This window comes from Pristiophorus japonicus, chromosome X (genome assembly GCF_044704955.1).
Source record: "Pristiophorus japonicus isolate sPriJap1 chromosome X, sPriJap1.hap1, whole genome shotgun sequence".
NCBI lineage: Eukaryota > Metazoa > Chordata > Chondrichthyes > Pristiophoridae > Pristiophorus > Pristiophorus japonicus.
The window spans coordinates 1,691,078-1,715,794 of NC_092010.1; the positions used below are offsets into that span (position 1 = coordinate 1,691,078).

Here is a 24,717-nt window from a genome sequence, read left to right on the forward strand (position 1 = left end):
CTTCATCACCTTCATCTTCATCACCATCACCTTCATCGTCATTACCATCATCTTCATTATCATCATCTTCATCACCATCACCTTCATCAGCTTCATCTTCATCACCATCATCTTCATTATCATCATCTTCATCACCATCATCTTCATCACCATCACCTTCATCAGCATCATCTTCATCACCATCATCTTCATTATCATCACCTTCATCACCTTCATCTTCATCACCATCATCTTCATTATCATCACCTTCATCACCTTCATCTTCATCTCCATCATCTTCATTATCATCATCTTCATCACCATCATTTTCATCACCTTCATCTTCATCACCATCATCTTCATCCCCTTCATCTTCATCACCATCACCTTCATCACCATCAACTTCATCCCCTTCATCTTGATCACCTTCATCTTCATCACCATCATCTTCATCACCGTCATCTTCATCCCCTTCATCTTGATCACATTCATCTTCATCAACTTCATCTTCTTCACCTTCATCTTCATTATCATCATCTTCATTATCATCATCTTCATCACCTTCATCTTCATCACCTTCATCTTCTTCACCATCATCTTCATCACCATCATCTTCATCACCATCATCTTCATCACCTTCATCTTCATTACCTTCATCTTCATCACCTTCCACTTCATCACCATCATCTTCATCACCTTCATCTTCATCACCTTCATCTTCATCACCTTCATCTTCTTCACCATCATCTTCATCACCATCATGTTCATCACCTTCATCTTCATCACCTTCATCTTCATCACCTTCATCTTCTTCACCATTACCTTCATCACCATCATCTTCATCACCATCATCTTCATCACCATCATCTTCATCACCTTCATCTTCATCACCATCATCTTTTTCACCATCATCTTCATCACCTTCATCTTCATCACCTTCATCTTCATCACCTTCATCTTCATCACCTTCATCTTCATCAATTTCATCTTCTTCACCTTAATCTTCATTATCATCATCTTCATCACCTTCATCTTCATCACCATCATCTTCATCACCATCATCTTCATCACCATCATCTTCATCACCTTCATCTTCATCACCTTCATCTTCATCACCTTCCTCTTCATCACCATCATCTTCATCACCATCATCTTCATCACCTTCATCTTCATCACCATCATCTTCATCACCTTCATCTTCATCACCTTCATCTTCATCACCATCATCTTCATCACCATCATCTTCATCACCATCATCTTCATCACCTTCATCTTCATCACCATCATCTTCATCACCATCATATTCATCACCTTCATCTTCATCAACATCATCTTCATCACCTTCATCTTCATCACCTTCATCTTCATCACCTTCATCTTCATCAGCATCATCATCATCACCATCATCTTCATCACCTTCATCTTCATCACCATCATCTTCATCACCATCATCTTCATCACCTTCATCTTCATCACCTTCATCTTCATCAGCATCATCTTCATCACCATCATCTTCATCACTTTCATCTTCATCACCATCATCTTCATCACCTTCATCTTCATCATCATCTTCATCACCTTCATCTTCATCACCACCGTCTTCATCACCATCATCTTCATTAGCATCATCTTCACCCCCTTCATCTTCATCACCTTCATCTTCACCATCATCTTCATCACCTTCATCTTCATCACCATGATCTTCATTACCTTCATCACCATCACCTTCATCACCTTCATCTTCATCATCTTCATCTTCATCACGATCATATTCATCACTAGCATCTTCATCACCATCATCACCATCACCTTCATCACCATCACCTTCATCACCTTCATCTTCATCACCTTCATCTTCACCACCATCATATTCATCACCATCATCTTCATCACCATCATCTTCATCACCATCATCTTCATCACCTTCATCTTCATCACCTTCATCTTCATCACCATCATATTCATCACCATCACCTTCATCACCTTCATCTTCATCACCTTCATCTTCATCACCTTCATCACCATCACCTTCATCACCTTCATCTTCATCAACTTCATCTTCATTACCATCATCTTCATCACCTTCATCTTCATCACCATCATCTTCATCACCTTCATCACCATCACCTTCATCACCTTCATCTTCATCACCTTCATCTTCATCACCATCATATTCATCACCATCATCTTCATCACCATCATCTTCATCACCATCATCTTCATCACCTTCATCTTCATCACCATCATATTCATCACCATCATCTTCATCACCATCATCTTCATCACCATCATCTTCATCACCTTCATTTTCATCATCATCTTCATCACCTTCATCTTCATCACCACCGTCTTCATCACCATCATCTTCATTAGAATCATCTTCACCCCCTTCATCTTCATCACCTTCATCTTCACCATCATCTTCATCACCTTCATCTTCATCACCATCATCTTCATCACTTTCATCTTCATCACCTTCATCACCTTCATCACCTTCATCTTCATCACCTTCATCTTCATCACCATCATATTCATCACCATCATCTTCATCACCATCATCTTCAACACCATCATCTTCATCACCTTCATCTTCATCACCTTCATCTTCATCACCATCATATTCATCACCATCATCTTCATCACCATCATCTTCATCACCTTCATCTTCATCATCATCTTCATTACCTTCATCTTCATCACCATCATCTTCATCACCTTCATCACCATCACCTTCATCACCTTCATCTTCATCACCTTCATCTTCATCACCATCATATTCATCACCATCATCTTCATCACCATCATCTTCATCACCATCATCTTCATCACCTTCATCTTCATCATCATCTTCATCACCTTCATCTTCATCACCACCGTCTTCATCACCATCATCTTCATTAGCATCATCTTCACCCCCTTCATCTTCATCACCTTCATCTTCACCATCATCTTCATCACCTTCATCTTCATCACCATCATCTTCATCGCCTTCATCACCTTCATCACCTTCATCTTCATCACCTTCATCTTCATCACCTTCATCACCATCACCTTCATCACCTTCATCTTCATCACCTTCATCTTCATCACCATCATATTCATCACCATCATCTTCATCACCTCATCTTCATCACATTCATCTTCATCACCTTCATCTTCATCACCATCATATTCATCACCAACACCTTCATCACCTTCATCTTCATGACCTTCATCTTCATCACCTTCATCACTAATCACCTTCATCTTCATCACCATCACTTCATCACCATCATCTCATCACCATCATCTTCATCACCTTCATCTTCATCACCTTCATCTTCATCACCATCATATTCATCACCAACACCTTCATCACCTTCATCTTCATGACCTTCATCTTCATCACCTTCATCACTATCACCTTCATCACCTTCATCTTCATCACCTTCATCTTCATCACCATCATATTCATCACCAACACCTTCATCACCTTCATCTTCATGACCTTCATCTTCATCACCTTCATCACTATCACCTTCATCACCTTCATCTTCATGGACCTTCATCTTCATCACCTTCATCACCATCACCTTCATCTTCATTACCATCATCTTCATCACCTTCATCTTCATCACCATCATCTTCATCACCTTCATCACCATCACCTTCATCACCTTCATCTTCATCACCTTCATCTTCATTACCATCATCTTCATCACCTTCATCTTCATCACCTTCATCTTCATCACCTTCATCTTCATTACCATCATCTTCATCACCTTCATCTTCATCACCTTCATCTTCATCACCTTCATCTTCATCACCATCATATTCATCACCATCATCTTTATCACCATCATCTTCATCACCATCATCTTCATCACATTCATCTTCATCACATTCATCTTCATCACGTTCATCTTCATCATCATCTTCATCACCTTCATCTTCATCACCACCGTCTTCATCACCATCATCTTCATTAGCATCATCTTCACCCCCTTCATCTTCATCACCTTCATCTTCACCATCATCGTCATCACCTTCATCTTCATCACCATCATCTTCATCACCATCATCTTCATCACCTTCATCACCTTCATCACCTTCATCTTCATCACCTTCATCTTCATCACCTTCATCACCATCACCTTCATCACCTTCATCTTCATCAGCTTCATCTTCATCACCATCATATTCATCACCAGCATCTTCATCACCATCATCTTCATCACCTTCATCACCATCACCTCATCACCTTCATCTTCATCACCTTCATCTTCATCACCATCATATTCATCACCATCATCTTCATCACCATCATCTTCATCACCATCATCTTCATCAACTTCATCTTCATCACCTTCATCTTCATCACCATCATATTCATCACCATCACCTTCATCACCTTCATCTTCATCATCTTCATCTTCATCACCTTCATCACCATCACCTTCATCACCTTCATCTTCATCAACTTCATCTTCATTACCATCATCTTCATCACCTTCATCTTCATCACCATCAATATTCATCACCATCATCTTCATCACCATCATCTTCATCACCATCATCTTCATCACCTTCAGCTTCATCACCTTAATCTTCATCACCATCATATTCATCACCATCATCTTCATCACCATCATCTTCATCACCATCATCTTCATCACCTTCATCTTCATCACCATCATATTCATCACCATCATCTTCATCTTCATCACCTTCATCGCCATCATCTTCATCACCTTCATCACCATCATATTCATCACCATCATCTTCATCACCATCATCTTCATCACCATCATCTTCATCACCTTCATCTTCATCACCTTCATCTTCATCACCATCATATTCATCACCTTCATCTTCATCACCTTTATCACCATCACCTTCATCACCTTCATCTTCATCAACTTCATCTTCATTACCATCATCTTCATCACCTTCATCTTCATCACCATCATCTTCATCACCTTCATCACCATCACCTTCATCTTCATCACCATCATATTCATCACCATCATCTTCATCACCATTTTCTTCATCACCATCATCTTCATCACCATCATCTTCATCACCATCATCTTCATCACCATCTTATTTATCATCTTCATCACCATCACCTTCATCACCATCATCTTCATCACCACCACCTTCATCACCATCATCTTCATCAGCTTTGATCTTCATCACCATCATCTTCATCACCATCATCTTCAACACCTTCATCTTCATCACCTTCATCTTCATCACCTTCATCATCATCTTCATCACCATCATCTTCATTACCATCACCTTCATCTTCATCACCATCATCTTCATCACCATCATCTTCATCACCATCACCTTCATCACCATCACCTTCATTACCATCATCTTCATTATCATCATCTTCATCACCATCATCTTCATCTTCATCACCATCATCTTCATTATCATCATCTTCATCACCATCATCTTCATTATCATCACCTTCATCAGCTTCATCTTCATTACCATCATCTTCATTATCATCATCTTCATCACCATCATCTTCATCACCATCACCTTCATCACCATCACCTTGATCACCATCATCTTCATTATCATCACCTTCATCACCTTCATCTTCATCACCATCATTTTCAATTATCATCACCTTCATCACCTTCATCTTCATCACCATCATCTTCATTATCATCATCTTCATCACCATCATTTTCATCACCATCACCTTCATCACCATCATCTTCATCACCTTCATCTTCATCACCATCACCTTCATCACCATCATCTTCATCCCCTTCATCTTTATCACCTTCATCTTCATCACTATCATCTTCATCCCCTTCATCTTCATCACCTTCATCTTCATCACCATCATCTTCATCACCTTCATCTTCATCCCCTTCATCTTGATCACATTCATCTTCATCAACTTCATCTTCTTCATCTTCATCTTCATTATCATCATCTTCATTATCATCATCTTCATCACCTTCATCTTCATCACCTTCATCTTCACTCTCACCATCATCTTCATCACCATCATCTTCATCACCTTCATCTTCATCACCTTCCTCTTCATCACCATCATCTTCATCACCATCATCTTCATCACCTTCATCTTCATCACCTTCATCTTCATCACCTTCATCATCTTCACCATCATCTTCATCACCATCATGTTCATCACCTTCATCTTCATCACCTTCATCTTCATCACCTTCATCTTCTTCACCATCATATTCATCACCTTCATCTTCATTATCATCATCTTCATTATCTTCATCTTCATCACCTTCATCTTCATCACCATCATCTTCATCACCATCATCTTCATCACCTTCATCTTCATCACCTTCATCTTCATCACCTTCCTCTTCATCACCATCATCTTCATCACCATCATCTTCATCACCTTCATCTTCATCACCATCATCTTCATCACCATCATCTTCATCACCATCATCTTCATCACCTTCATCTTCATCACCTTCATCTACATCACCATCATCTTCATCAACATCATCTTCATCACCTTCATCTTCATCACCTTCATCTTCATCATCTTCATCTTCATCACCATCATCTTCATCACCTTCATCTTCATCACCTTCATCTTCATCACCTTCATCTACATCACCATCATCTTCATCAACATCATCTTCATCACCATCATCTTCATCACCTTCATCTTCATCACCTTCATCTTCATCACCATCATATTCATCACCATCATCTTCATCACCATCATCTTCATCACCATCATCTTCATCACCTTCATCTTCATCACCACCGTCTTCATCACCAGCATCTTCATTAGCATCATCTTCACCCCCTTCATCTTCATCACCTTCATCTTCACCATCATCTTCATCACCTTCACCTTCATCTTCATCACCATCATCTTCATCACCATCATCTTCATCACCTTCATCACCTTCATCTTCATCACCTTCATCTTCATCACCATCATATTCATCACCATCATCTTCATCACCTTCATCTTCATCACCTTCATCTTCATCACCATCATATTCATCACCATCATCTTCATCACCATCATCTTCATCACCATCATCTTCATCACCTTCATCTTCATCACCACCGTCTTCATCACCAGCATCTTCATTAGCATCATCTTCACCCCCTTCATCTTCATCACCTTCATCTTCACCATCATCTTCATCACCTTCATCTTCATCACCATCATCTTCATCAACATCATCTTCATCACCTTCATCTTCATCACCTTCATCTTCATCACCTTCATCTTCATCACAATCATCTTCATCACAATCATCTTCATCACCATCATCTTCATCACCTTCATCTTCATCACCTTCATCTTCATCACCATCATATTCATCACCATCATCTTCATCACCATCATCTTCATCACCATCATCTTCATCACCTTCATCTTCATCACCACCGTCTTCATCACCAGCATCTTCATTAGCATCATCTTCACCCCCTACTCATCTTCATCTTCCCATCATCTTCATCACCATCATCTTCATCACCATCATCTTCATCACCTTCATCACCTTCATCACCTTACTATCATCTTCATCATCATCCCTTCATCTTCATCACCATCATATTCATCACCATCATCTTCATCACCTTCATCTTCATCACCTTCATCTTCATCACCATCATATTCATCACCATCATCTTCATCACCATCATCTTCATCACCATCATCTTCATCACCTTCATCTTCATCACCACCGTCTTCATCACCAGCATCTTCATTAGCATCATCTTCACCCCCTTCATCTTCATCACCTTCATCTTCACCATCATCTTCATCACCTTCATCTTCATCACCATCATCTTCATCACCATCATCTTCATCACCTTCATCTTCACCATCATCTTCATCACCTTCATCTTCATCACCATCATCTTCATCCTTCATCTTCATCCCATCATCTTCATCACCATCATCTTCATCACCTTCATCACCTTCATCACCTTCATCTTCATCACCTTCGTCTTCATCACCTTCATCACCATCACCTTCATCACTTTCATCTTCATCACCTTCATCTTCATCACCATCATATTCATCACCATCATCTTCATCACCTTCATCTTCATCACCTTCATCTTCATCACCTTCCTCTTCATCATCATCATCTTCATCAACTTCATCTTCATCATCATCTTCATCACCTTCATCTTCTTCACCATCATCTTCATCACCATCATCTTCATCACCTTCATCTTCATCACCTTCATCTTCATCACCTTCCTCTTCATCACCATCATCTTCATCACCTTCATCTTCATCACCATCATCTTCATCACCATCATCTTCATCACCTTCATCTTCATCACCATCATATTCATCACCATCATCTTCATCACCATCATCTTCATCACCATCATCTTCATCACCTTCATCTTCATCACCTTCATCTTCATCACCTTAATCTTCATCACCATCATCTTCATCACCATCATCTTCATCACCTTCATCTTCATCATCATCTTCATCACCTTCATCTTCATCACCATCATCTTCATCACCTTCATCTACATCACCTTCATCTTCATCAACTTCATCTTCATCACCTTCATCTTCATCACCATCATCTCCATCACCACCATCATCTTCATCACCATCATCTTCATCACCTTCATCTTCATCACCATCATCTTCATCACCTTCATCTACATCACCATCATCTTCATCACCATCATCTTCATCACCATCATCTTCATCACCTTCATCTTCATCACCTTCATCTTCATCACCATCATCTTCATCACTTTCATCTTCATCACCATCATCTTCATCACCATCATCTTCATCACCTTCATCTTCATCACCTTCATCTTCATCACCATCATCTTCATCACATTCATCTTCATCACATTCATCTTCATCACCATCATCTTCATCACCATCATCTTCATCACCATCATCGTCATCACCTTCATTTTCATCAGCATCATCTTCATCACCATCATCTTCATCACCTTCATCTTCATCACCATCATCTTCATCACCTTCATCTTCATCACCTTCATCTTCATCGTCATCTTCATCTTCATCACCACCGTCTTCATCACCATCATCTTCATTAGCATCATCTTCACCCCCTTCATCTTCATCACATTCATCTTCATCACCATCATCTTCATCACCTTCATCTTCATCACCTTCATCTTCATCACCATCATATTCATCACCAGCATCTTCATCACCATCATCTTCATCACCTTCATCTTGATCACCTTCATCTTCATCACCTTCATCTTCATCACCATCATCTTCATCACCATCATCTTCATCACCATCATCTTCATCACCTTCATCTTCATCACCTTCATCTTCATCACCATCATATTCATCACCATCATCTTCATCACCATCATCTTCATCACCTTCATCTTCATCACATTCATCTTCATCACCATCATATTCATCACCATCACCTTCATCACCTTCATCTTCATCACCTTCATCTTCATCACCATCATCTTCATCACCATCATCTTCATCACCTTCATCTTCATCACCTTCATCTTCATCACCATCATATTCATCACCATCACCTTCATCACCTTCATCTTCATCAACTTCATCTTCATTACCATCATCTTCATCACCTTCATCTTCATCAACTTCATCTTCATTACCATCATCTTCATCACCTTCATCTTCATCACCTTCATCTTCATCACCTTCATCTTCATCACCATCATATTCATCACCATCATCTTCATCACCATCATCTTCATCACCATCATCTTCATTATCATCACCTTCATCACCTTCATCTTCATCACCATCATCTTCATTATCATCATCTTCATCACCATCATTTTCATCACCATCACCTTCATCACCATCATCTTCATCACCTTCATCTTCATCACCATCACCTTCATCACCATCATCTTCATCCCCTTCATCTTGATCACCTTCATCTTCATCACCATCATCTTCATCCCCTTCATCTTCATCACCTTCATCTTCATCACCATCATCTTCATCACCTTCATCTTCATCCCCTTCATCTTGATCACATTCATCTTCATCAACTTCATCTTCTTCACCTTCAACTTCATTATCATCATCTTCATTATCATTATCTTCATCACCTTCATCTTCATCACCTTCATCTTCTTCACCATCATCTTCATCACCATCATCTTCATCACCATCATCTTCATCACCTTCATCTTCATCAACTTCCTCTTCATCACCATCATCTTCATCACCTTCATCTTCATCACCTTCATCTTCATCACCTTCATCTTCTTCACCATCATCTTCATCACCATCATGTTCATCACCTTCATCTTCATCACCTTCATCTTCATCACCTTCATCTTCTTCACCATTACCTTCATCACCTTCATCTTCATCACCATCATCTTCATCACCATCATCTTCATCACCATCATCTTCATCACCTTCATCTTCATCACCATCATCTTTTTCACCTTCATCTTCATCACCATCATCTTCATCACCTTCATCTTCATCACCTTCATCTTCATCACCTTCATCTTCATCACCTTCATCTTCTTCACCATCATCTTCAACACCATCATCTTCATCACATTCATCTTCATCACCTTCATCTTCATCACCTTCGTCTTCTTCACCATTACCTACATCACCTTCATCTTCATCACCTTCATCTTCATCACCTTCATCTTCATCACCATCATCTTTTTCACCATCATCTTCATCACCATCATCTTCATCACCTTCATCTTCATCACCTTCATCTTCTTCACCATCATCTTCAACACCATCATCTTCATCACATTCATCTTCATCACCTTCATCTTCATCACCTTCGTCTTCTTCACCATTACCTTCATCACCTTCATCTTCATCACCTTCATCTTCATCACCTTCATCTTCATCACCATCATCTTTTTCACCTTCATCTTCATCACCATCATCTTCATCACCATCATCTTCATCACCTTCATCTTCATCACCATCATCTCCATCACCATCATCTTCATCACCATCATCTCCATCACCATCACCTTCATCACCATCATCTTCATCACCATCATCTTCATCACCATCATCTTTTTCACCTTCATCTTCATCACCTTCATCTTCATCACCTTCATCTTCATCAACTTCAACTTCATCATCATCTTCATCACCATCATCTTCATCACCTTCATCTTCATCACCATCATCTTCATCACCATCACCACTGTCGTGCTCTCTGACTCCCTGCCCATATTGTAATTTTTTTTTTCAGTGTGCCAAATTCTGCCCAAGGGTGTGTCGGCCATTTTAGGCCCTTCTTCAAGCCCAGCATCTGGAGCTTTCGTCAGTCACATCTGTGGAGAGAAAGAGGTAACTGTGATAGGCCATGCTGAAAGGGAACCACTCCGGGGTAAAGAGGCAGGATCCAGGGGAAAGAGGGATAGTCCTTCGGGGGGAGAGAGACAATCCGCAGGGAGGGTTGGGGGTGGGGGGGGGAGAGATACAGTCCCCAGGGAGGGGTGGGGAGAGACAGTCCATGGGATGTGATATCCTCAGCAATAATCTCTGATATCTTTGCTCAGGTGCTCAAGCATGCACTCTACAAGATGGCTTCATAACAACGACCGTCATCATGTGACCTTGCCACATGAGCTTTTATTGTTATTACATGTGTAGTTGCACTACATCAGTGGTCCACTAGGTGGAGCTCTATTAAATGGGGGAGTTGGGGCTGGAGGGGTTGGAGACAGCCCCCAGCGGGGAGAGACAGGCTGTGAGGGAGATGGGTTCTGGGGGCACTGTGGGTGGTGGTGGCGGGGGGGGGGGGTGGATTCCAGGTGGGACTGGGTCTGGGAGGAACGTTTTCTGGGAAAATCTGTTTCTGTGACGTCCCGGGTTCAGAACGATTGGTGTCTGGCGGATGGGGTTTTGGGGATGGTGCCTGGGGGTGCCACGGAGTCCGGGGGGATGGAGTCTGGTAAGGACAGGATCACGAGAGACAGAGATCCCTTTAATCAATGTCTCTCACTGTTACCGAGGTACAAACACCAGTAATGCTGTCACGTTACAGCAGGGTGCAGTGTCTGCTGGCCGGACGTGCTGTGTTAGATACAGGAAGTGCGGCGATTGACTAGGAGGTGAACGCTATGTTGCTGAAGGTTTTCTCACTGTGACTGTGTGATGATGCACTGAGGGTAGTTAGGCAGCAGATGGAGCTGGTGGTTTGACCAACAGATCCAGCCATGGGTCGGCTGATGCCAGTTTCAGCCGCCGCCGTCTCCTGGTGCAGATGGTCTGAAATTCTCTCGTCAAACATGCTCCCGAAATCATCACACTCAGGGAAACCCTGTGCAAAGCAGGATCCCAGCCTAACACATCCCAAACGTTCCCCACCTTGCTCCATCCTATCCCATTCCAACCCACTCTGCCCCATCCCAACCCACCTCGTCCCACCCCACCCCATTCCAACTCACGCTACCCCACCCCATCCCACCCTACCCCAGCCCACCTAACCCTACCCCACCCCACTCTGCCCCTTCCCACCCCACCCCATCACCCTCTACCCCACCCCACCCCACCCCAATCCTACCCCAGCCCAACTAATCCTACCCCACCCCACTCTGCCCCTTCCCACCACATCCCCCTCTACCTCACCCCACCCCACCACAACCCTACGCCACCCCACCACATCCCATCCCACCACATTCCACCCCACCCCAACCCCACACCATCCCATCTCACGCCCACCCCTTTTGGGGTGGGTCGAGGGTGAGGGTTTGGAATAAGGTGAGGGTAAGGGATGAGTTGAGGGGAGAGTGAGTGTTTGGGATGGTTTGATGGTTTTGGATGGGTTGAGGATGAGGGTGACGGCTTGGGTTTGGGATGGGGTGGGGTGAGGGTTTGGGGTGGAGTGAGGGTGAGGGTTTGGAATGGTGTGAGGGTTTGGGTCAGGACAACGGTTTGGGAATGTGATGGATTGGGGTGAGGGTTTGGGATGGCGTCAGGGTTTGGGAATGTGATGGATTGGGGTGAGGGTTTGGGATGGGGTGAGGGTTTGGGATGGGTTGAGGGTTTTGGATGGTGTAAGGGTTTGGGATAGGGTGAGGGTTTGGGAATGTGATGGATTAGGGTGAGGGTTTGGGATGAGGTGAGGGTTTGGGATGGGGTGAGGGTTTGGGTCAGGATGACGGTTTAGGAATATGATGGATTGGGGTGAAGGTGAGCGACCTGAACTTTCTCTCAATGCTCTTTCCGTAGATTCCCCACATTAAGGTTGGTCCGGAGGAGACTCCAAAATTGCAGTACCTGAGATTTGCATCCATCAGTCTGTACCCCAGTAACGAAGACATTAGCCTGGCGGTGAGCAGTATCCTGAAGTTTTCCAGCTGCCCCTCTACCAGCCTCGTCTGTGCCAAGGCTGAATGTAAGGACACCAATCAATGCTCACTGTCTGTAATCACTCAACAGCCTAACCCCCACTAACAGCAAACTCCTCCCCACACTTCCTCATCCTCTCTCCCATGAGTTCTCATCCTCGGGGATGTCAATCTCCATCCTCGCAACCCTCGGCCTCTTTCCTCTGAGTTCACTGCCCTCCCGTGCTCCCTAAACCTCTCCCTCCTTAAAAACTCCCTGACCCATACTCACTGCCCTCCACTTGACCTCACAATCTCCCGTGGCCTCCCTACCCTTGTGGTCTCAAGCACAGATAAGTCCATCTCTGATCATTCCCTTGTATCCCTCACTGCCCTCAGCCCCTGCCAATCCCACATCCTTCTGTGACCGCCCCTAGAATAAACTCTCCTTCAAATCACTTACATCATAAGAACATAGGAACATAAGAAATAGGAGCAGGAGTAGGCCATACGGCCCCTAGAGCCTGCTCCGCCATTCAATAAGATCATGGCTGATCCGATCATGGATTCGGCTCCACTTCCCCACCGCTCCCCATAACCCTGTAGTCCCTTATCGGTTAAGAAACTGACTATCTTTGTCTTAAATTTATTCAATGTCCCAGTTTCTACAGCTCTCTGAGGCAGCAAATTCCACAGATCCACCACCCTCTGAGAGAAGAAATTCCTCCTCATCTCAGTTTTAAATGGGCTGCCCCTTATTTAAGATTATGCCCCCTAGTTCTCGTCTCCCCTATCAGTGGAAACATCCTCTCTGCATCCACCTTGTCAAGCCCCTCATAATCTTATACATTTCGATAAGATCACCTCTCAATCCTCTGAATTCCAATGAGTAGAGGCCCAACCTACTCAACCTTTCCTCATAAGTCAACCCCCTCATCCCCGGAATCAACCTGGTGAACCTTCTCTGAACTGCCTCCAAAGCAAGTATATCCTTCCTTAAATACGAAGACCAACTGCACGCAGTACTCCAGGTGTGGCCTCACCAATACCCTGTATAGCTGTAGCAAGACTTCCCTGCTTTTATACTCCATCCCCTTTGCAATAAAGGCCAAGATTCCATTGGCCTTCCCGATCACTTGCTGTACCTACATACTAACTTTTTGTGTGTCATGCACCAGTACCCCCAGGTCTCGCTGTACTGCAGCACGTTGCAATTTTTCTCCATTTAAATAATAACTTGCCCTTCGGCACTTTCAAACTCCCAGCTGCCAAACCTAAAGCCCTCCACTGGCCTGACTACTTCTGCCGCTATCGGTTTGCCGAGGCAGTCCCTTACTTCCACGCTTGTCCCTTACTCTCTCTCATCTCAGTTATCTCTCCTTCACTCCCTCAATTCCAGGAAGCACAAACGTGAGAGTATCTGGCCCACCACTGGTTTGATATCAATCACCATAGGAACAGGAGAAGGCCCTTCATCACCTCGAGCCTGTTCCACCATGAAATAAGATCACGGCTGATCTGTATCTTAACTCCATCTATCTGTCTTGGTTCAGTATCCCTTAATACCTGTACCCAACAAAAATCTATCGGTCTCAGTTTTGAAGTTGTCCATTGACTCTCAGCCTCAACAGCTTTTTGGGGAGAGAGTCCCAGATTTCCACCAGCCTTTGTGTGAAGAAGTGCTTCCTGACACCACAACAACAAAAACAACTTGTATTTATATAGCACCTTTAATGTAGTCAAATGTCCCAAGGCGCTTCACAGGAGCATTATGAAACAAAATTTGACACTGAGCCACATAGGTGCTATTACAGCAGATGACCAAAAGCTTGGTAAAAGAGGTAAATTTTAAGGAGCATCTTAAAGGAGGAGAGAGTGTTAGAGAGGCGGAGAGGTTTAGGGAGGGAGTTCCAGAGCTTGGGGCCCAGACAGCTAAAGGCATGGCAGCCAAAGCTGGAGTGATTTGAATCGTGGATGCTCAAGAGGCCAGAATTGGAGAACCGCTGAAATCTCGGAGGGTTATTAGGGTAGAGCAGATTACAGAGATAGGGAGGGGCGAGGGCCATGGAGGGATTTGAAAACAAGGATGAGAATTTTGAAATTGAGGCATTGCTTAACCGAGAGCCAATGTAGGTCGGCGAGCACAGGGGTGATGGGTGAACGGGACTTGGTGCGAGTTAGGACACGGCTGCCGAGTTTTGGATAACCTCAAGTTTACGTCGGGTAGAATGTGGGAGGCCAGCCAGGAGTGCATTGGAATAGTCAAGTCTAGAGGTAACAAAGGCAGGGATGAGGGTTTCTGCAGTGGATGAGCTGAGGCAGGGCGGAGGCGGACAATGTTATGGAGGTGGAAATAGAGGGTTTTAGTGATGGAGAGTGTAATGTATTTGCTTCATGGCTTCTTTGCTTAAGAATTCATTGCAACACATTGCTATGAAGAACTAGTTGGTTTATTAGCAAAAGGTTTAACAATGACACAACACATTACAGTTCATCCATCAGGCTCACAACCATAAACGTGGATCACCCGAACCCAACTGGCTGGGGTTTTATTTAGTCCTGTGAGCATCACGTGACTGGCTAAGCCACTCCCAACTCAACAGCTCTACCAACTTGTGAGCACTCTCACAGGCACATACATTACAGAGAGGATATGTGGTCAGAAGCTTATCTTGGGGTCAAATATAACACCTAGGTTGTGAACAGTCTGGTTCAGCCTTAGACAGATGCGAGGGAGATGGGTGGAGGCAGTGGCAAGGGAACTGGGTTTGTGGCGGGGAACCGGAGACAATGGCTTCGGCCTTCCCAATGTTTAGTTGGCCTTAAAAGGCCCAGCTCTAATTTTAAGGTTATGCTCTTTGATCTGGATTCTCCCAGAAGAGGAAATAGTTACTCTCCATCCACCCAGTGTCAGTCTTTGTGGACAGTATTGGTCCATGTAGGTGGTGTTGGCCTCAGTAGTCAGTGTCAGTCTCTGTAGAGAGTGTCGGTGTCTGGAGAGAGTGTCGGTCTCTGGAGAGAGTGTCGGTCTCTGGAGTCGGTCGCTGGAGAGAGTGTCGGTCGCTGGAGAGAGTGTCTGTCTCTGTAGACAGAGTCTGTCTCTAGAGTCGGTCTCTGGAGGAACTGTCGGTCTCTGTAGACAGTGTTGGTCTCTGTAGACTGTCCGTCTCTGTAGAGAGTGTCCGTCTCTGTAGACAGTGTCGGTTTCTGCAGACAGTGTCAGTCTCTGCAGGCAGTGTCACTCTCTGGAGGAAGTGTCGGTCTCTGGAGGAAGTGTCGGTCTCTGCAGACAGTGTCGGTCTCTGGAGGAAGTGTCGGTCTCTGTATACAGTGTCGGTCTCTGTGGACAGTGTCGGTCTCTCGAGGAAGTGTCGCTCTCTGTAGGAAGTGTCGGCCTCTGTAGGAAGTGTCGGCCTCTGTAGGAAGTGTCGGCCTCTGTAGACAGTTTCGGTCTCTCGAGGCAGTGTCGGTCTCTCGAGGCAGTGTCGGTCTCTGCAGACAGTGTCGGTCTCTGTAACAGTGTCGTGTCGGTCTCTGTCGGAAGTGTCGGTCTCTGTAGGAAGTGTCGTTCTCTGTCGGCAGTTTCGGTCTCTGCAGGAAGTGTCGGTCTCTGTAGACAGTGTCGGTCTACGTTGGAAATATCTGTCTCTGTAGGCAGTTTCGGGCTACGTCGGAAGTGTCGGTCTCTGTAGACAATGTCGGTCTCTGTAGACTGTGTCGGTCACTGTCTGAAGTGTCGGTCTCTGCAGGAAGTGTCGGTCTCTGCAGGAAGTGTCGGTCTCTGGAGACAGTTTCGGTCTCTGTAGGAAGTGTCGGTCTCTGTCGGAAGTGTCGGTCTCTGTCGGAAGTGTCGGTCTCTGTCGGAAATGTCGGTCTCTGTCGGAAGTGTCGGTCTCTGTCGGAAGTGTCGGTCTGTGTCGACAGTTTCGGTCTGTGTCGACAGTTTCGGTCTCTGTCGACTGTCGGTCTCTGTAGGAAGTGTCGGTCTCTGCAGGAAGTGTCGGTCTCTCTAGACAGTGTCGGTCTACGTTGGAAATATCTGTCTCTGTCGGCAGTTTCGGTCTACGTCGGAAGTGTCGGTCTCTGTAGACAGTGTCGGTCTCTGTAGACAGTGTCGGTCTCTGTAGGAAGTGTCGGTCTCTGTAGGAAGTGTCGGTCTCTGTAGGAAGTGTCGATCTCTGTAGACAGTGTCGGTCTCTGGAGACAGTTTCGCAGTGTCGGTCTCTGTAGGAAGTGTCGGTCTCTGTAGGAAGTGTCGGTCTGTGTACGAAGTGTCGGTCTGTGTACGAAGTGTCGGTCTGTGTACGAAGTGTCGGTCTGTGTACGAAGTGTCGGTCTGTGTCGACAGTTTCGGTCTGTGTCGACAGTTTCGGTCTGTGTCGACAGTTTCGGTCTGTGTCGACAGTTTCGGTCTGTGTCGACAGTTTCGGTCTGTGTCGACAGTTTCGGTCTGTGTCGACAGTTTCGGTCTGTGTCGACAGTGTCGGTCTCTGTCGACAGTTTCGGTCTCTGTCGACAGTTTCGGTCTCTGTCGACAGTTTCGGTCTCTGTCGACTGTGTCGGTCTCTGTCGACAGTTTCGGTCTCTGTAGGAAGTGTCGGTCTCTGTAGGAAGTGTCGGTCTCTGTAGGAATTGTCGGTCTCTGTGGACAGTGTCGGTCTCTGTAGGCAGTGTCGGTCTACGTAAGAAATATCTGTCTCTGTAGGCAGTTTCGGTCTAGGTAGGAAGTGTCGGTCTCTGTCGACAATGTCGGTCTCTGTAGACTGTGTCGGTCATTGTAGGAAGTGTCGGTCTCTGCTGGAAGTGTCTGTCTACATAGGAAATATCTGGCTCTGTAGGCAGTTTCGGTCTAGGTAGGAAGTGTCAGTCTCTGTAGACAATGTCGGTCAATGTCGACAGTGTCGGTCTCTGTTGGCAGTGTCGGTCTCAGTGTAGGTCTCTGCAGGCAGTGTCGGTCTTAGTGTAGGTCTCTGCAGGCAGTGTCGGTCTCAGTGTCGGTCTCTGCAGGCAGTGTTGGTCTCTGTAGACGGTCTCTGCAGGCAGTGTTGGTCTCTGTAGGCAGTTTCGGTCTTCGGTCTCTGCAGGCAGTTTCGGTCTCTGCAGGCAGTTTCGGTCTCTGTCGACATTGTCGGTCTCTGTAGGTAGTGTCGGTCTCTTTAGACAGTGTCGGTCTCTTTAGACAGTGTCGGTCTCTTCAAACAGTGTCGGTCTCTTTAGACAGTGTCGGTCTCTTTAGACAGTGTCGGTCTCTTTAGACAGTGTCAGTCTCTTCAAACAGTGTCGGTCTCTTTAGACATTGTCGGTCTCTGTAGGTAGTGTCGGTCTCTTTAGACAGTGTCGGTCTCTTTAGACAGTGTCGGTCTCTTTAGACAGTGTCGGTCTCTTCAAACAGTGTCGGTCTCTTTAGACAGTGTCGGTCTCTTTAGACAGTGTCGGTCTCTTTAGACAGTGTCGGTCTCTTTAGACAGTGTCGGTCTCTTTAGACAGTGTCGGTCTCTTTAGACAGTGTCGGTCTCTTTAGACAGTGTCGGTCTCTTCAAACAGTGTCGGTCTCTTTAGACAGTGTCGGTCTCTGTAGGTAGTGTCGGTCTCTTTAGACAGTGTCGGTCTCTGTAGGTAGTGTCGGTCTCTTTAGACAGTGTCGGTCTCTTTCGACAGTGTCGGTCTCTTCAAACAGTGTCGGTCTCTTTAGACAGTGTCGGTCTCTGTAGGTAGTGTCGGTCTCTTTAGACAGTGTCGGTCTCTTTCGACAGTGTCGGTCTCTTTCGACAGTGTCGGTCTCTTCAAACAGTGTCGGTCTCTTTAGACAGTGTCGGTCTCTTTAGGTAGTGTCGGTCTCTTTAGACAGTGTCGGTCTCTTCAGACAGTGTCGGTCTCTTCAGACAGTGTCGGTCTCTTCAGACAGTGTCGGTCTCTTCAAACAGTGTCGGTCTCTTCAGACAGTGTCGGTCTCTTCAAACAGTGTCGGTCTCTTCAAACAGTGTCGGTCTCTTCAGACAGTGTCGGTCTCTTCAGACAGTGTCGGTCTCTTCAGACAGTGTCGGTCTCTTCAAACAGTGTCGGTCTCTTCAAACAGTGTCGGTCTCTTCAAACAGTGTCGGCTTCTGTAGGAAGTGTCGGCCTCTGTAGACAGTGTCGGCCTCTGTAGACAGTGTCGGTCTCTGTCGAGAGTGTCGGTCTCTGTCGAGAGTGTCGGTCTCTGTCGGCAGTGTCGGCCTCTGTCGGCAGTGTCGGCCTCTGTAGACAGTGTCGGTCTCTGTCGGAAGTGTCGGTCTCTGGAGGAAGTGTCGGTCTCTGCCGGAAGTGCCGGTCTCTGCCGGAAGTGTCGGCCTCTGTCGACAGTGTCGGTCTCCGTGTAGGTCTCTGCAGGCAGTGTCGGTCTCCGTGTAGGTCTCTGCAGGCAGTGTCGGTCTCTGTAGACGGTCTCTGTAGACGGTCTCTGCAGGCAGTTTCGGTCTCTGTCGGTAGTGTCGGTCTCTTTAGACAGTGTCGGTCTCTGTAGGAAGTGTCGGCTTCTGTAGAGAGTGTCGGTCTCTGTCGAGAGTGTCGGTCTCTGTCGAGAGTGTCGGTCTCTGTCGAGAGTGTCGGTCTCTGTCGAGAGTGTCGGTCTCTGTCGAGAGTGTCGGTCTCTGTCGAGAGTGTCGGTCTCTGTCGAGAGTGTCGGTCTCTGTCGAGAGTGTCGGTCTCTGTCGAGAGTGTCGGTCTCTGTCGAGAGTGTCGGTCTCTGTCGGAAGTGTCGGTCTCTGTCGGAAGTGTCGGTCTCTGTCGCAAGTGTCGGTCTCTGTAGGAAGTGTCGGTCTCTGTCGCAAGTGTCGGTCTCTGTCGCAAGTGTCGGTCTCTGTCGCGAGTGTCGGTCTCTGTCGCGAGTGTCGGTCTCTGTCGCGAGTGTCGGTCTCTGTCGCGAGTGTCGGTCTCTGTCGCGAGTGTCGGTCTCTGTCGCGAGTGTCGGTCTCTGTCGCGAGTGTCGGTCTCTGTCGCGAGTGTCGGTCTCTGTCGCGAGTGTCGGTCTCTGTCGCGAGTGTCGGTCTCTGTCACGAGTGTCGGTCTCTGTCGCGAGTGTCGGTCTCTGTCGCGAGTGTCGGTCTCTGTCGAGAGTGTCGGTCTCTGTCGAGAGTGTCGGTCTCTGTCGAGAGTGTCGGTCTCTGTCGAGAGTGTCGGTCTCTGTCGAGAGTGTCGGTCTCTGTCGAGAGTGTCGGTCTCTGTCGAGAGTGTCGGTCTCTGTCGAGAGTGTCGGTCTCTGTCGGAAGTGTCGGTCTCTGTCGGAAGTGTCGGTCTCTGTCGCAAGTGTCGGTCTCTGTAGGAAGTGTCGGTCTCTGTCGCAAGTGTCGGTCTCTGTCGCAAGTGTCGGTCTCTGTCGCGAGTGTCGGTCTCTGTCGCGAGTGTCGGTCTCTGTCGCGAGTGTCGGTCTCTGTCGCGAGTGTCGGTCTCTGTCGCGAGTGTCGGTCTCTGTCGCGAGTGTCGGTCTCTGTCGCGAGTGTCGGTCTCTGTCGCGAGTGTCGGTCTCTGTCGCGAGTGTCGGTCTCTGTCGCGAGTGTCGGTCTCTGTCGCGAGTGTCGGTCTCTGTCGCGAGTGTCGGTCTCTGTCGCGAGTGTCGGTCTCTGTCGCGAGTGTCGGTCTCTGTCGCGAGTGTCGGTCTCTGTCGCGAGTGTCGGTCTCTGTCGCGAGTGTCGGTCTCTGTCGAGAGTGTCGGTCTCTGTCGAGAGTGTGGGTCTCTGTAGGAAGTGTGGGTCTCTGTAGGAAGTGTGGGTCTCTGTAGGAAGTGTCGGTCTCTGCCGGAAGTGTCGGTCTCTGCAGGAAGTGTCGGTCTCTGTCGGAAGTGGCGGTCTCTGCAGGAAGTGGCGGTCTCTGCAGGAAGTGTCGATCTCTGTCGGAAGTGTCGGTCTCTGTCGGAAGTGTCGGTCTCTGTAGGAAGTGTCGGTCTCTGACGGAAGTGTCGGTCTCTGCCGGAAGTGTCGGTCTCTGCCGGAAGTGTCGGTCTCTGTCGGAAGTGTCGGTCTCTGTCGGAAGTGGCGGTCTCTGCAGGAAGTGGCGGTCTCTGCAGGAAGTGTCGATCTCTGTCGGAAGTGTCGGTCTCTGTCGGAAGTGTCGGTCTCTGTAGGAAGTGTGGGTCTCTGTAGGAAGCGTCGGTCTCTGTCGGAAGCGTCGGTCTCTGTAGGAAGTGTGGGTCTCTGTCGGAAGCGTCGGTCTCTGTAGGAAGTGTCGGTCTCTGTCGGAAGTGTCGGTCTCTGTAGGAAGTGTCGGTCTCTGTAGGAAGTGTCGGTCTCTGTCGGAAGTGTCGGTCTCTGTAGGAAGTGTGGGTCTCTGACGGAAGCGTCGGTCTCTGTCGGAAGCGTCGGTCTCTGTAGGAAATGTCGGTCTCTGTCTGTAGGAAGCGTCGGTCTCTGTAGGAAGCGTCGGTCTCTGTAGGAAGTGTCGGTCTCTGTAGGAAGTGCCGGTCTCTGTAGGAAGTGTCGGTCTCTGTAGGAAGTGTCGGTCTCTGTAGGAAGTGTCGGTCTCTGTAGGAAGTGCCGGTCTCTGTAGGAAGTGTCGGTCTCTGTAGGAAGTGTCGGTCTCTGTAGGAAGTGTCGGTCTCTGTAGGAAGTGCCGGTCTCTGTAGGAAGTGCGGGTCTCTGTAGGAAGCGTCGGTCTCTGTAGGAATTGTCGGTCTCTGTGGACAGTGTCGGTCTCTGTAGGCAGTGTCGGTCTACGTAAGAAATATCTGTCTCTGTAGGCAGTTTCGGTCTAGGTAGGAAGTGTCGGTCTGTGTCGACAATGTCAGTCTCTGTAGACTGTGTCGGTCATTGTAGGAAGTGTCGTTCTCTGCTGGAAATTTCAGTCTCTGTTGGAAGTATCGGTCTCTATAGACAGTGTCGGTCTCTGCAGGAAGTGTCGGTCTCTGGAGACAGTTTCGGTCTCTATAGACAGTGTCGGTCTCAGCAGGAATCGTCGGTTTCTGGAGACAGTTTCGGTCTCTATAGACAGTGTTGGTCTCTGTAGGAAGTGTCGATCCCTGTAGACAGTGTCGGTCTCTGGAGACAGTTTTGGTCTATGTAGGAAGTGTCGTTCTCTGTAGGAAGTGTCGTTCTCTGTAGGAAGTGTCGTTCTCTGTAGGAAATGTCGTTCTCTGTAGGAAGTGTCGTTCTCTGTAGGAAGTGTCGTTCTCTGTAGGAAGTGTCGTTCTCTGTAGGAAGTGTCGTTCTCTGTAGGAAGTGTCGTTCTCTGTAGGAAGTGTCGTTCTCTGTAGGAAGTGTCGGTCTGTGTAGGAAGTGTCGGTCTGTGTAGGAAGTGTCGGTCTGTGTAGGAAGTGTCGGTCTGTGTAGGAAGTGTCGGTCTGTGTAGGAAGTGTCGGTCTGTGTAGGAAGTGTCGGTCTGTGTAGGAAGTGTCGGTCTTTGTAGGAAGTGTCGGTCTGTGTAGGAAGTATCGGTCTGTGTAGGAAGTGTCGGTCTGTGTAGGAAGTGTCGGTCTGTGTAGGAAGTGTCGGTCTGTGTAGGAAGTGTCGGTCTGTGTAGGAAGTGTCGGTCTGTGTCGACAGTTTCGGTCTGTGTCGACAGTTTCGGTCTGTGTCGACAGTTTCGGTCTGTGTCGACAGTTTCGGTCTGTGTCGACAGTTTCGGTCTCTGTCGACAGTTTCGGTCTCTGTAGACTGTGTCGCTCATTGTAGGAAGTGTCGGTCTCTGCTGGAAGTGTCAGTCTCTGTTGGAAGTATCGGTCTCTATAGACAGTATCGGTCTCTTCAGGAAGTGTCGGTCTCTGGAGACAGTTTCGGTCTCTATAGACAGTGTTGGTCTCTGTACGAAGTGTCGATCTCTGTAGACAGTGTCGGTCTCTGGAAACAGTTTCGGTCTCTGTAGGAAGCGTCGGTCTCTGTAGGAAGTGTAGGTCTCTGTAGAGAGTGACGGGCTCTGTCGAGAGTGTCGGTCTCTGTCGAGAGTGTCGGTCTCTGCAGGCAGTGTCGGTCTCTGCAGGCAGTGTCGGTCTCTGCAGGCAGTGTCGGTCTCTGCAGGCAGTGTCGGTCTCTGCAGGCAGTGTCGGTCTCTGTCGACTGTGTCAGTCTCTGTAGGAAGTGTCGGTCTCTGTAGGAAGTGCCGGTCTCTGTAGGAAGTGCGGGTCTCTGTAGGAAGCGTCGGTCTCTGCAGGAATTGTCGGTCTCTGTGGACAGTGTCGGTCTCTGTAGGCAGTGTCGGTCTACGTAAGAAATATCTGTCTCTGTAGGCAGTTTCGGTCTCGGTAGGAAGTGTCGGTCTCTGTCGACAATGTCAGTCTCTGTAGACTGTGTCGGTCATTGTAGGAAGTGTCGTTCTCTGCTGGAAATTTCAGTCTCTGTTCGAAGTATCGGTCTCTGTAGACAGTGTCGGTCTCTGCAGGAAGTGTCGGTCTCTGGAGACAGTTTCGGTCTCTATAGACAGTGTCGGTCGCTGCAGGAATTGTCGGTTTCTGGAGACAGTTTCGGTCTCTATAGACAGTGTTGGTCTCTGTAGGAAGTGTCGATCTCTGTAGACAGTGTCGGTCTCTGGAGACAGTTTTGGTCTATGTAGGAAGTGTCGTTCTCTGTAGGAAATGTCATTCTCTGTAGGAAGTGTCGTTCTCTGTAGGAAGTGTCGTTCTCTGTAGGAAGTGTCGTTCTCTGTAGGAAGTGTCGGTCTCTGTAGGAAGTGTCGGTCTCTGTAGGAAGTGTCGGTCTCTGTAGGAAGTGTCGGTCTGTGTAGGAAGTGTCGGTCTGTGTAGGAAGTGTCGGTCTGTGTACGAAGTGTCGGTCTGTGTACGAAGTGTCAGTCTGTGTACGAAGTGTCGGTCTGTGTAGGAAGTGTCGGTCTGTGTAGGAAGTGTCGGTCTGTGTAGGAAGTGTCGGTCTGTGTAGGAAGTTTCGGTCTCTGTCGACAGTTTCGGTCTCTGTCGGAAGTGTCGGTCTCTGTAGGAAGTGTCGGTCTCTGTAGGAAGTGTCGGTCTCTGTAGGAAGTGTCGGTCTCTGTCGGAAGCGTCGGTCTCTGTCGGAAGCGTCGGTCTCTGTCGAGAGTGTCGGTCTCTGTCGGAAGCGTCGGTCTCTGTCGAGAGTGTCGGTCTCTGTCGGAAGCGTCGGTCTCTGTCGGAAGCGTCGGTCTCTGTCGGAAGTGTCGGTCTCTGTAGGAAGTGTCGGTCTCTGTAGGAAACGTCGGTCTCTGTCGGAAGTGTCGGTCTCTGTCGGAAGCGTCGGTCTCTGTCGGAAGTGTCGGTCTCTGTAGGAAGTGTCGGTCTCTGTAGGAAGTGTCGGTCTCTGTAGGAAGTGTCGGTCTCTGTAGGAAACGTCGGTCTCTGTAGGAAGTGTCGGTCTCTGTCGGAAGTGTCGGTCTCTGTCGGAAGCGTCGGTCTCTGTCGGAAGCATCGGTCTCTGTCGGAAGTGTCGGTCTCTGCAGGAAACGTCGGTCTCTGTCGGAAGTGTCGGTCTCTGTAGGAAGTGTCGGTCTCTGTAGGAAACG

The 24,717-nt window shown here is 46.9% G+C and overlaps 1 protein-coding gene across 1 annotated transcript in view; it reads left to right on the forward strand.

Moving 5' to 3' along the window:
* Window positions 1-24,717, forward strand: part of LOC139240764 (glutamate receptor ionotropic, kainate 5-like) — a 215,659-nt gene that overhangs the window by 62,332 nt on the left and 128,610 nt on the right. The window contains exons 5-6 of the mRNA XM_070869243.1: window positions 11,202-11,299; window positions 13,187-13,352. Coding sequence (XP_070725344.1) covers window positions 11,202-11,299; window positions 13,187-13,352 — 264 coding nt within the window. The remainder of the gene's footprint in view (window positions 1-11,201; window positions 11,300-13,186; window positions 13,353-24,717) is intronic.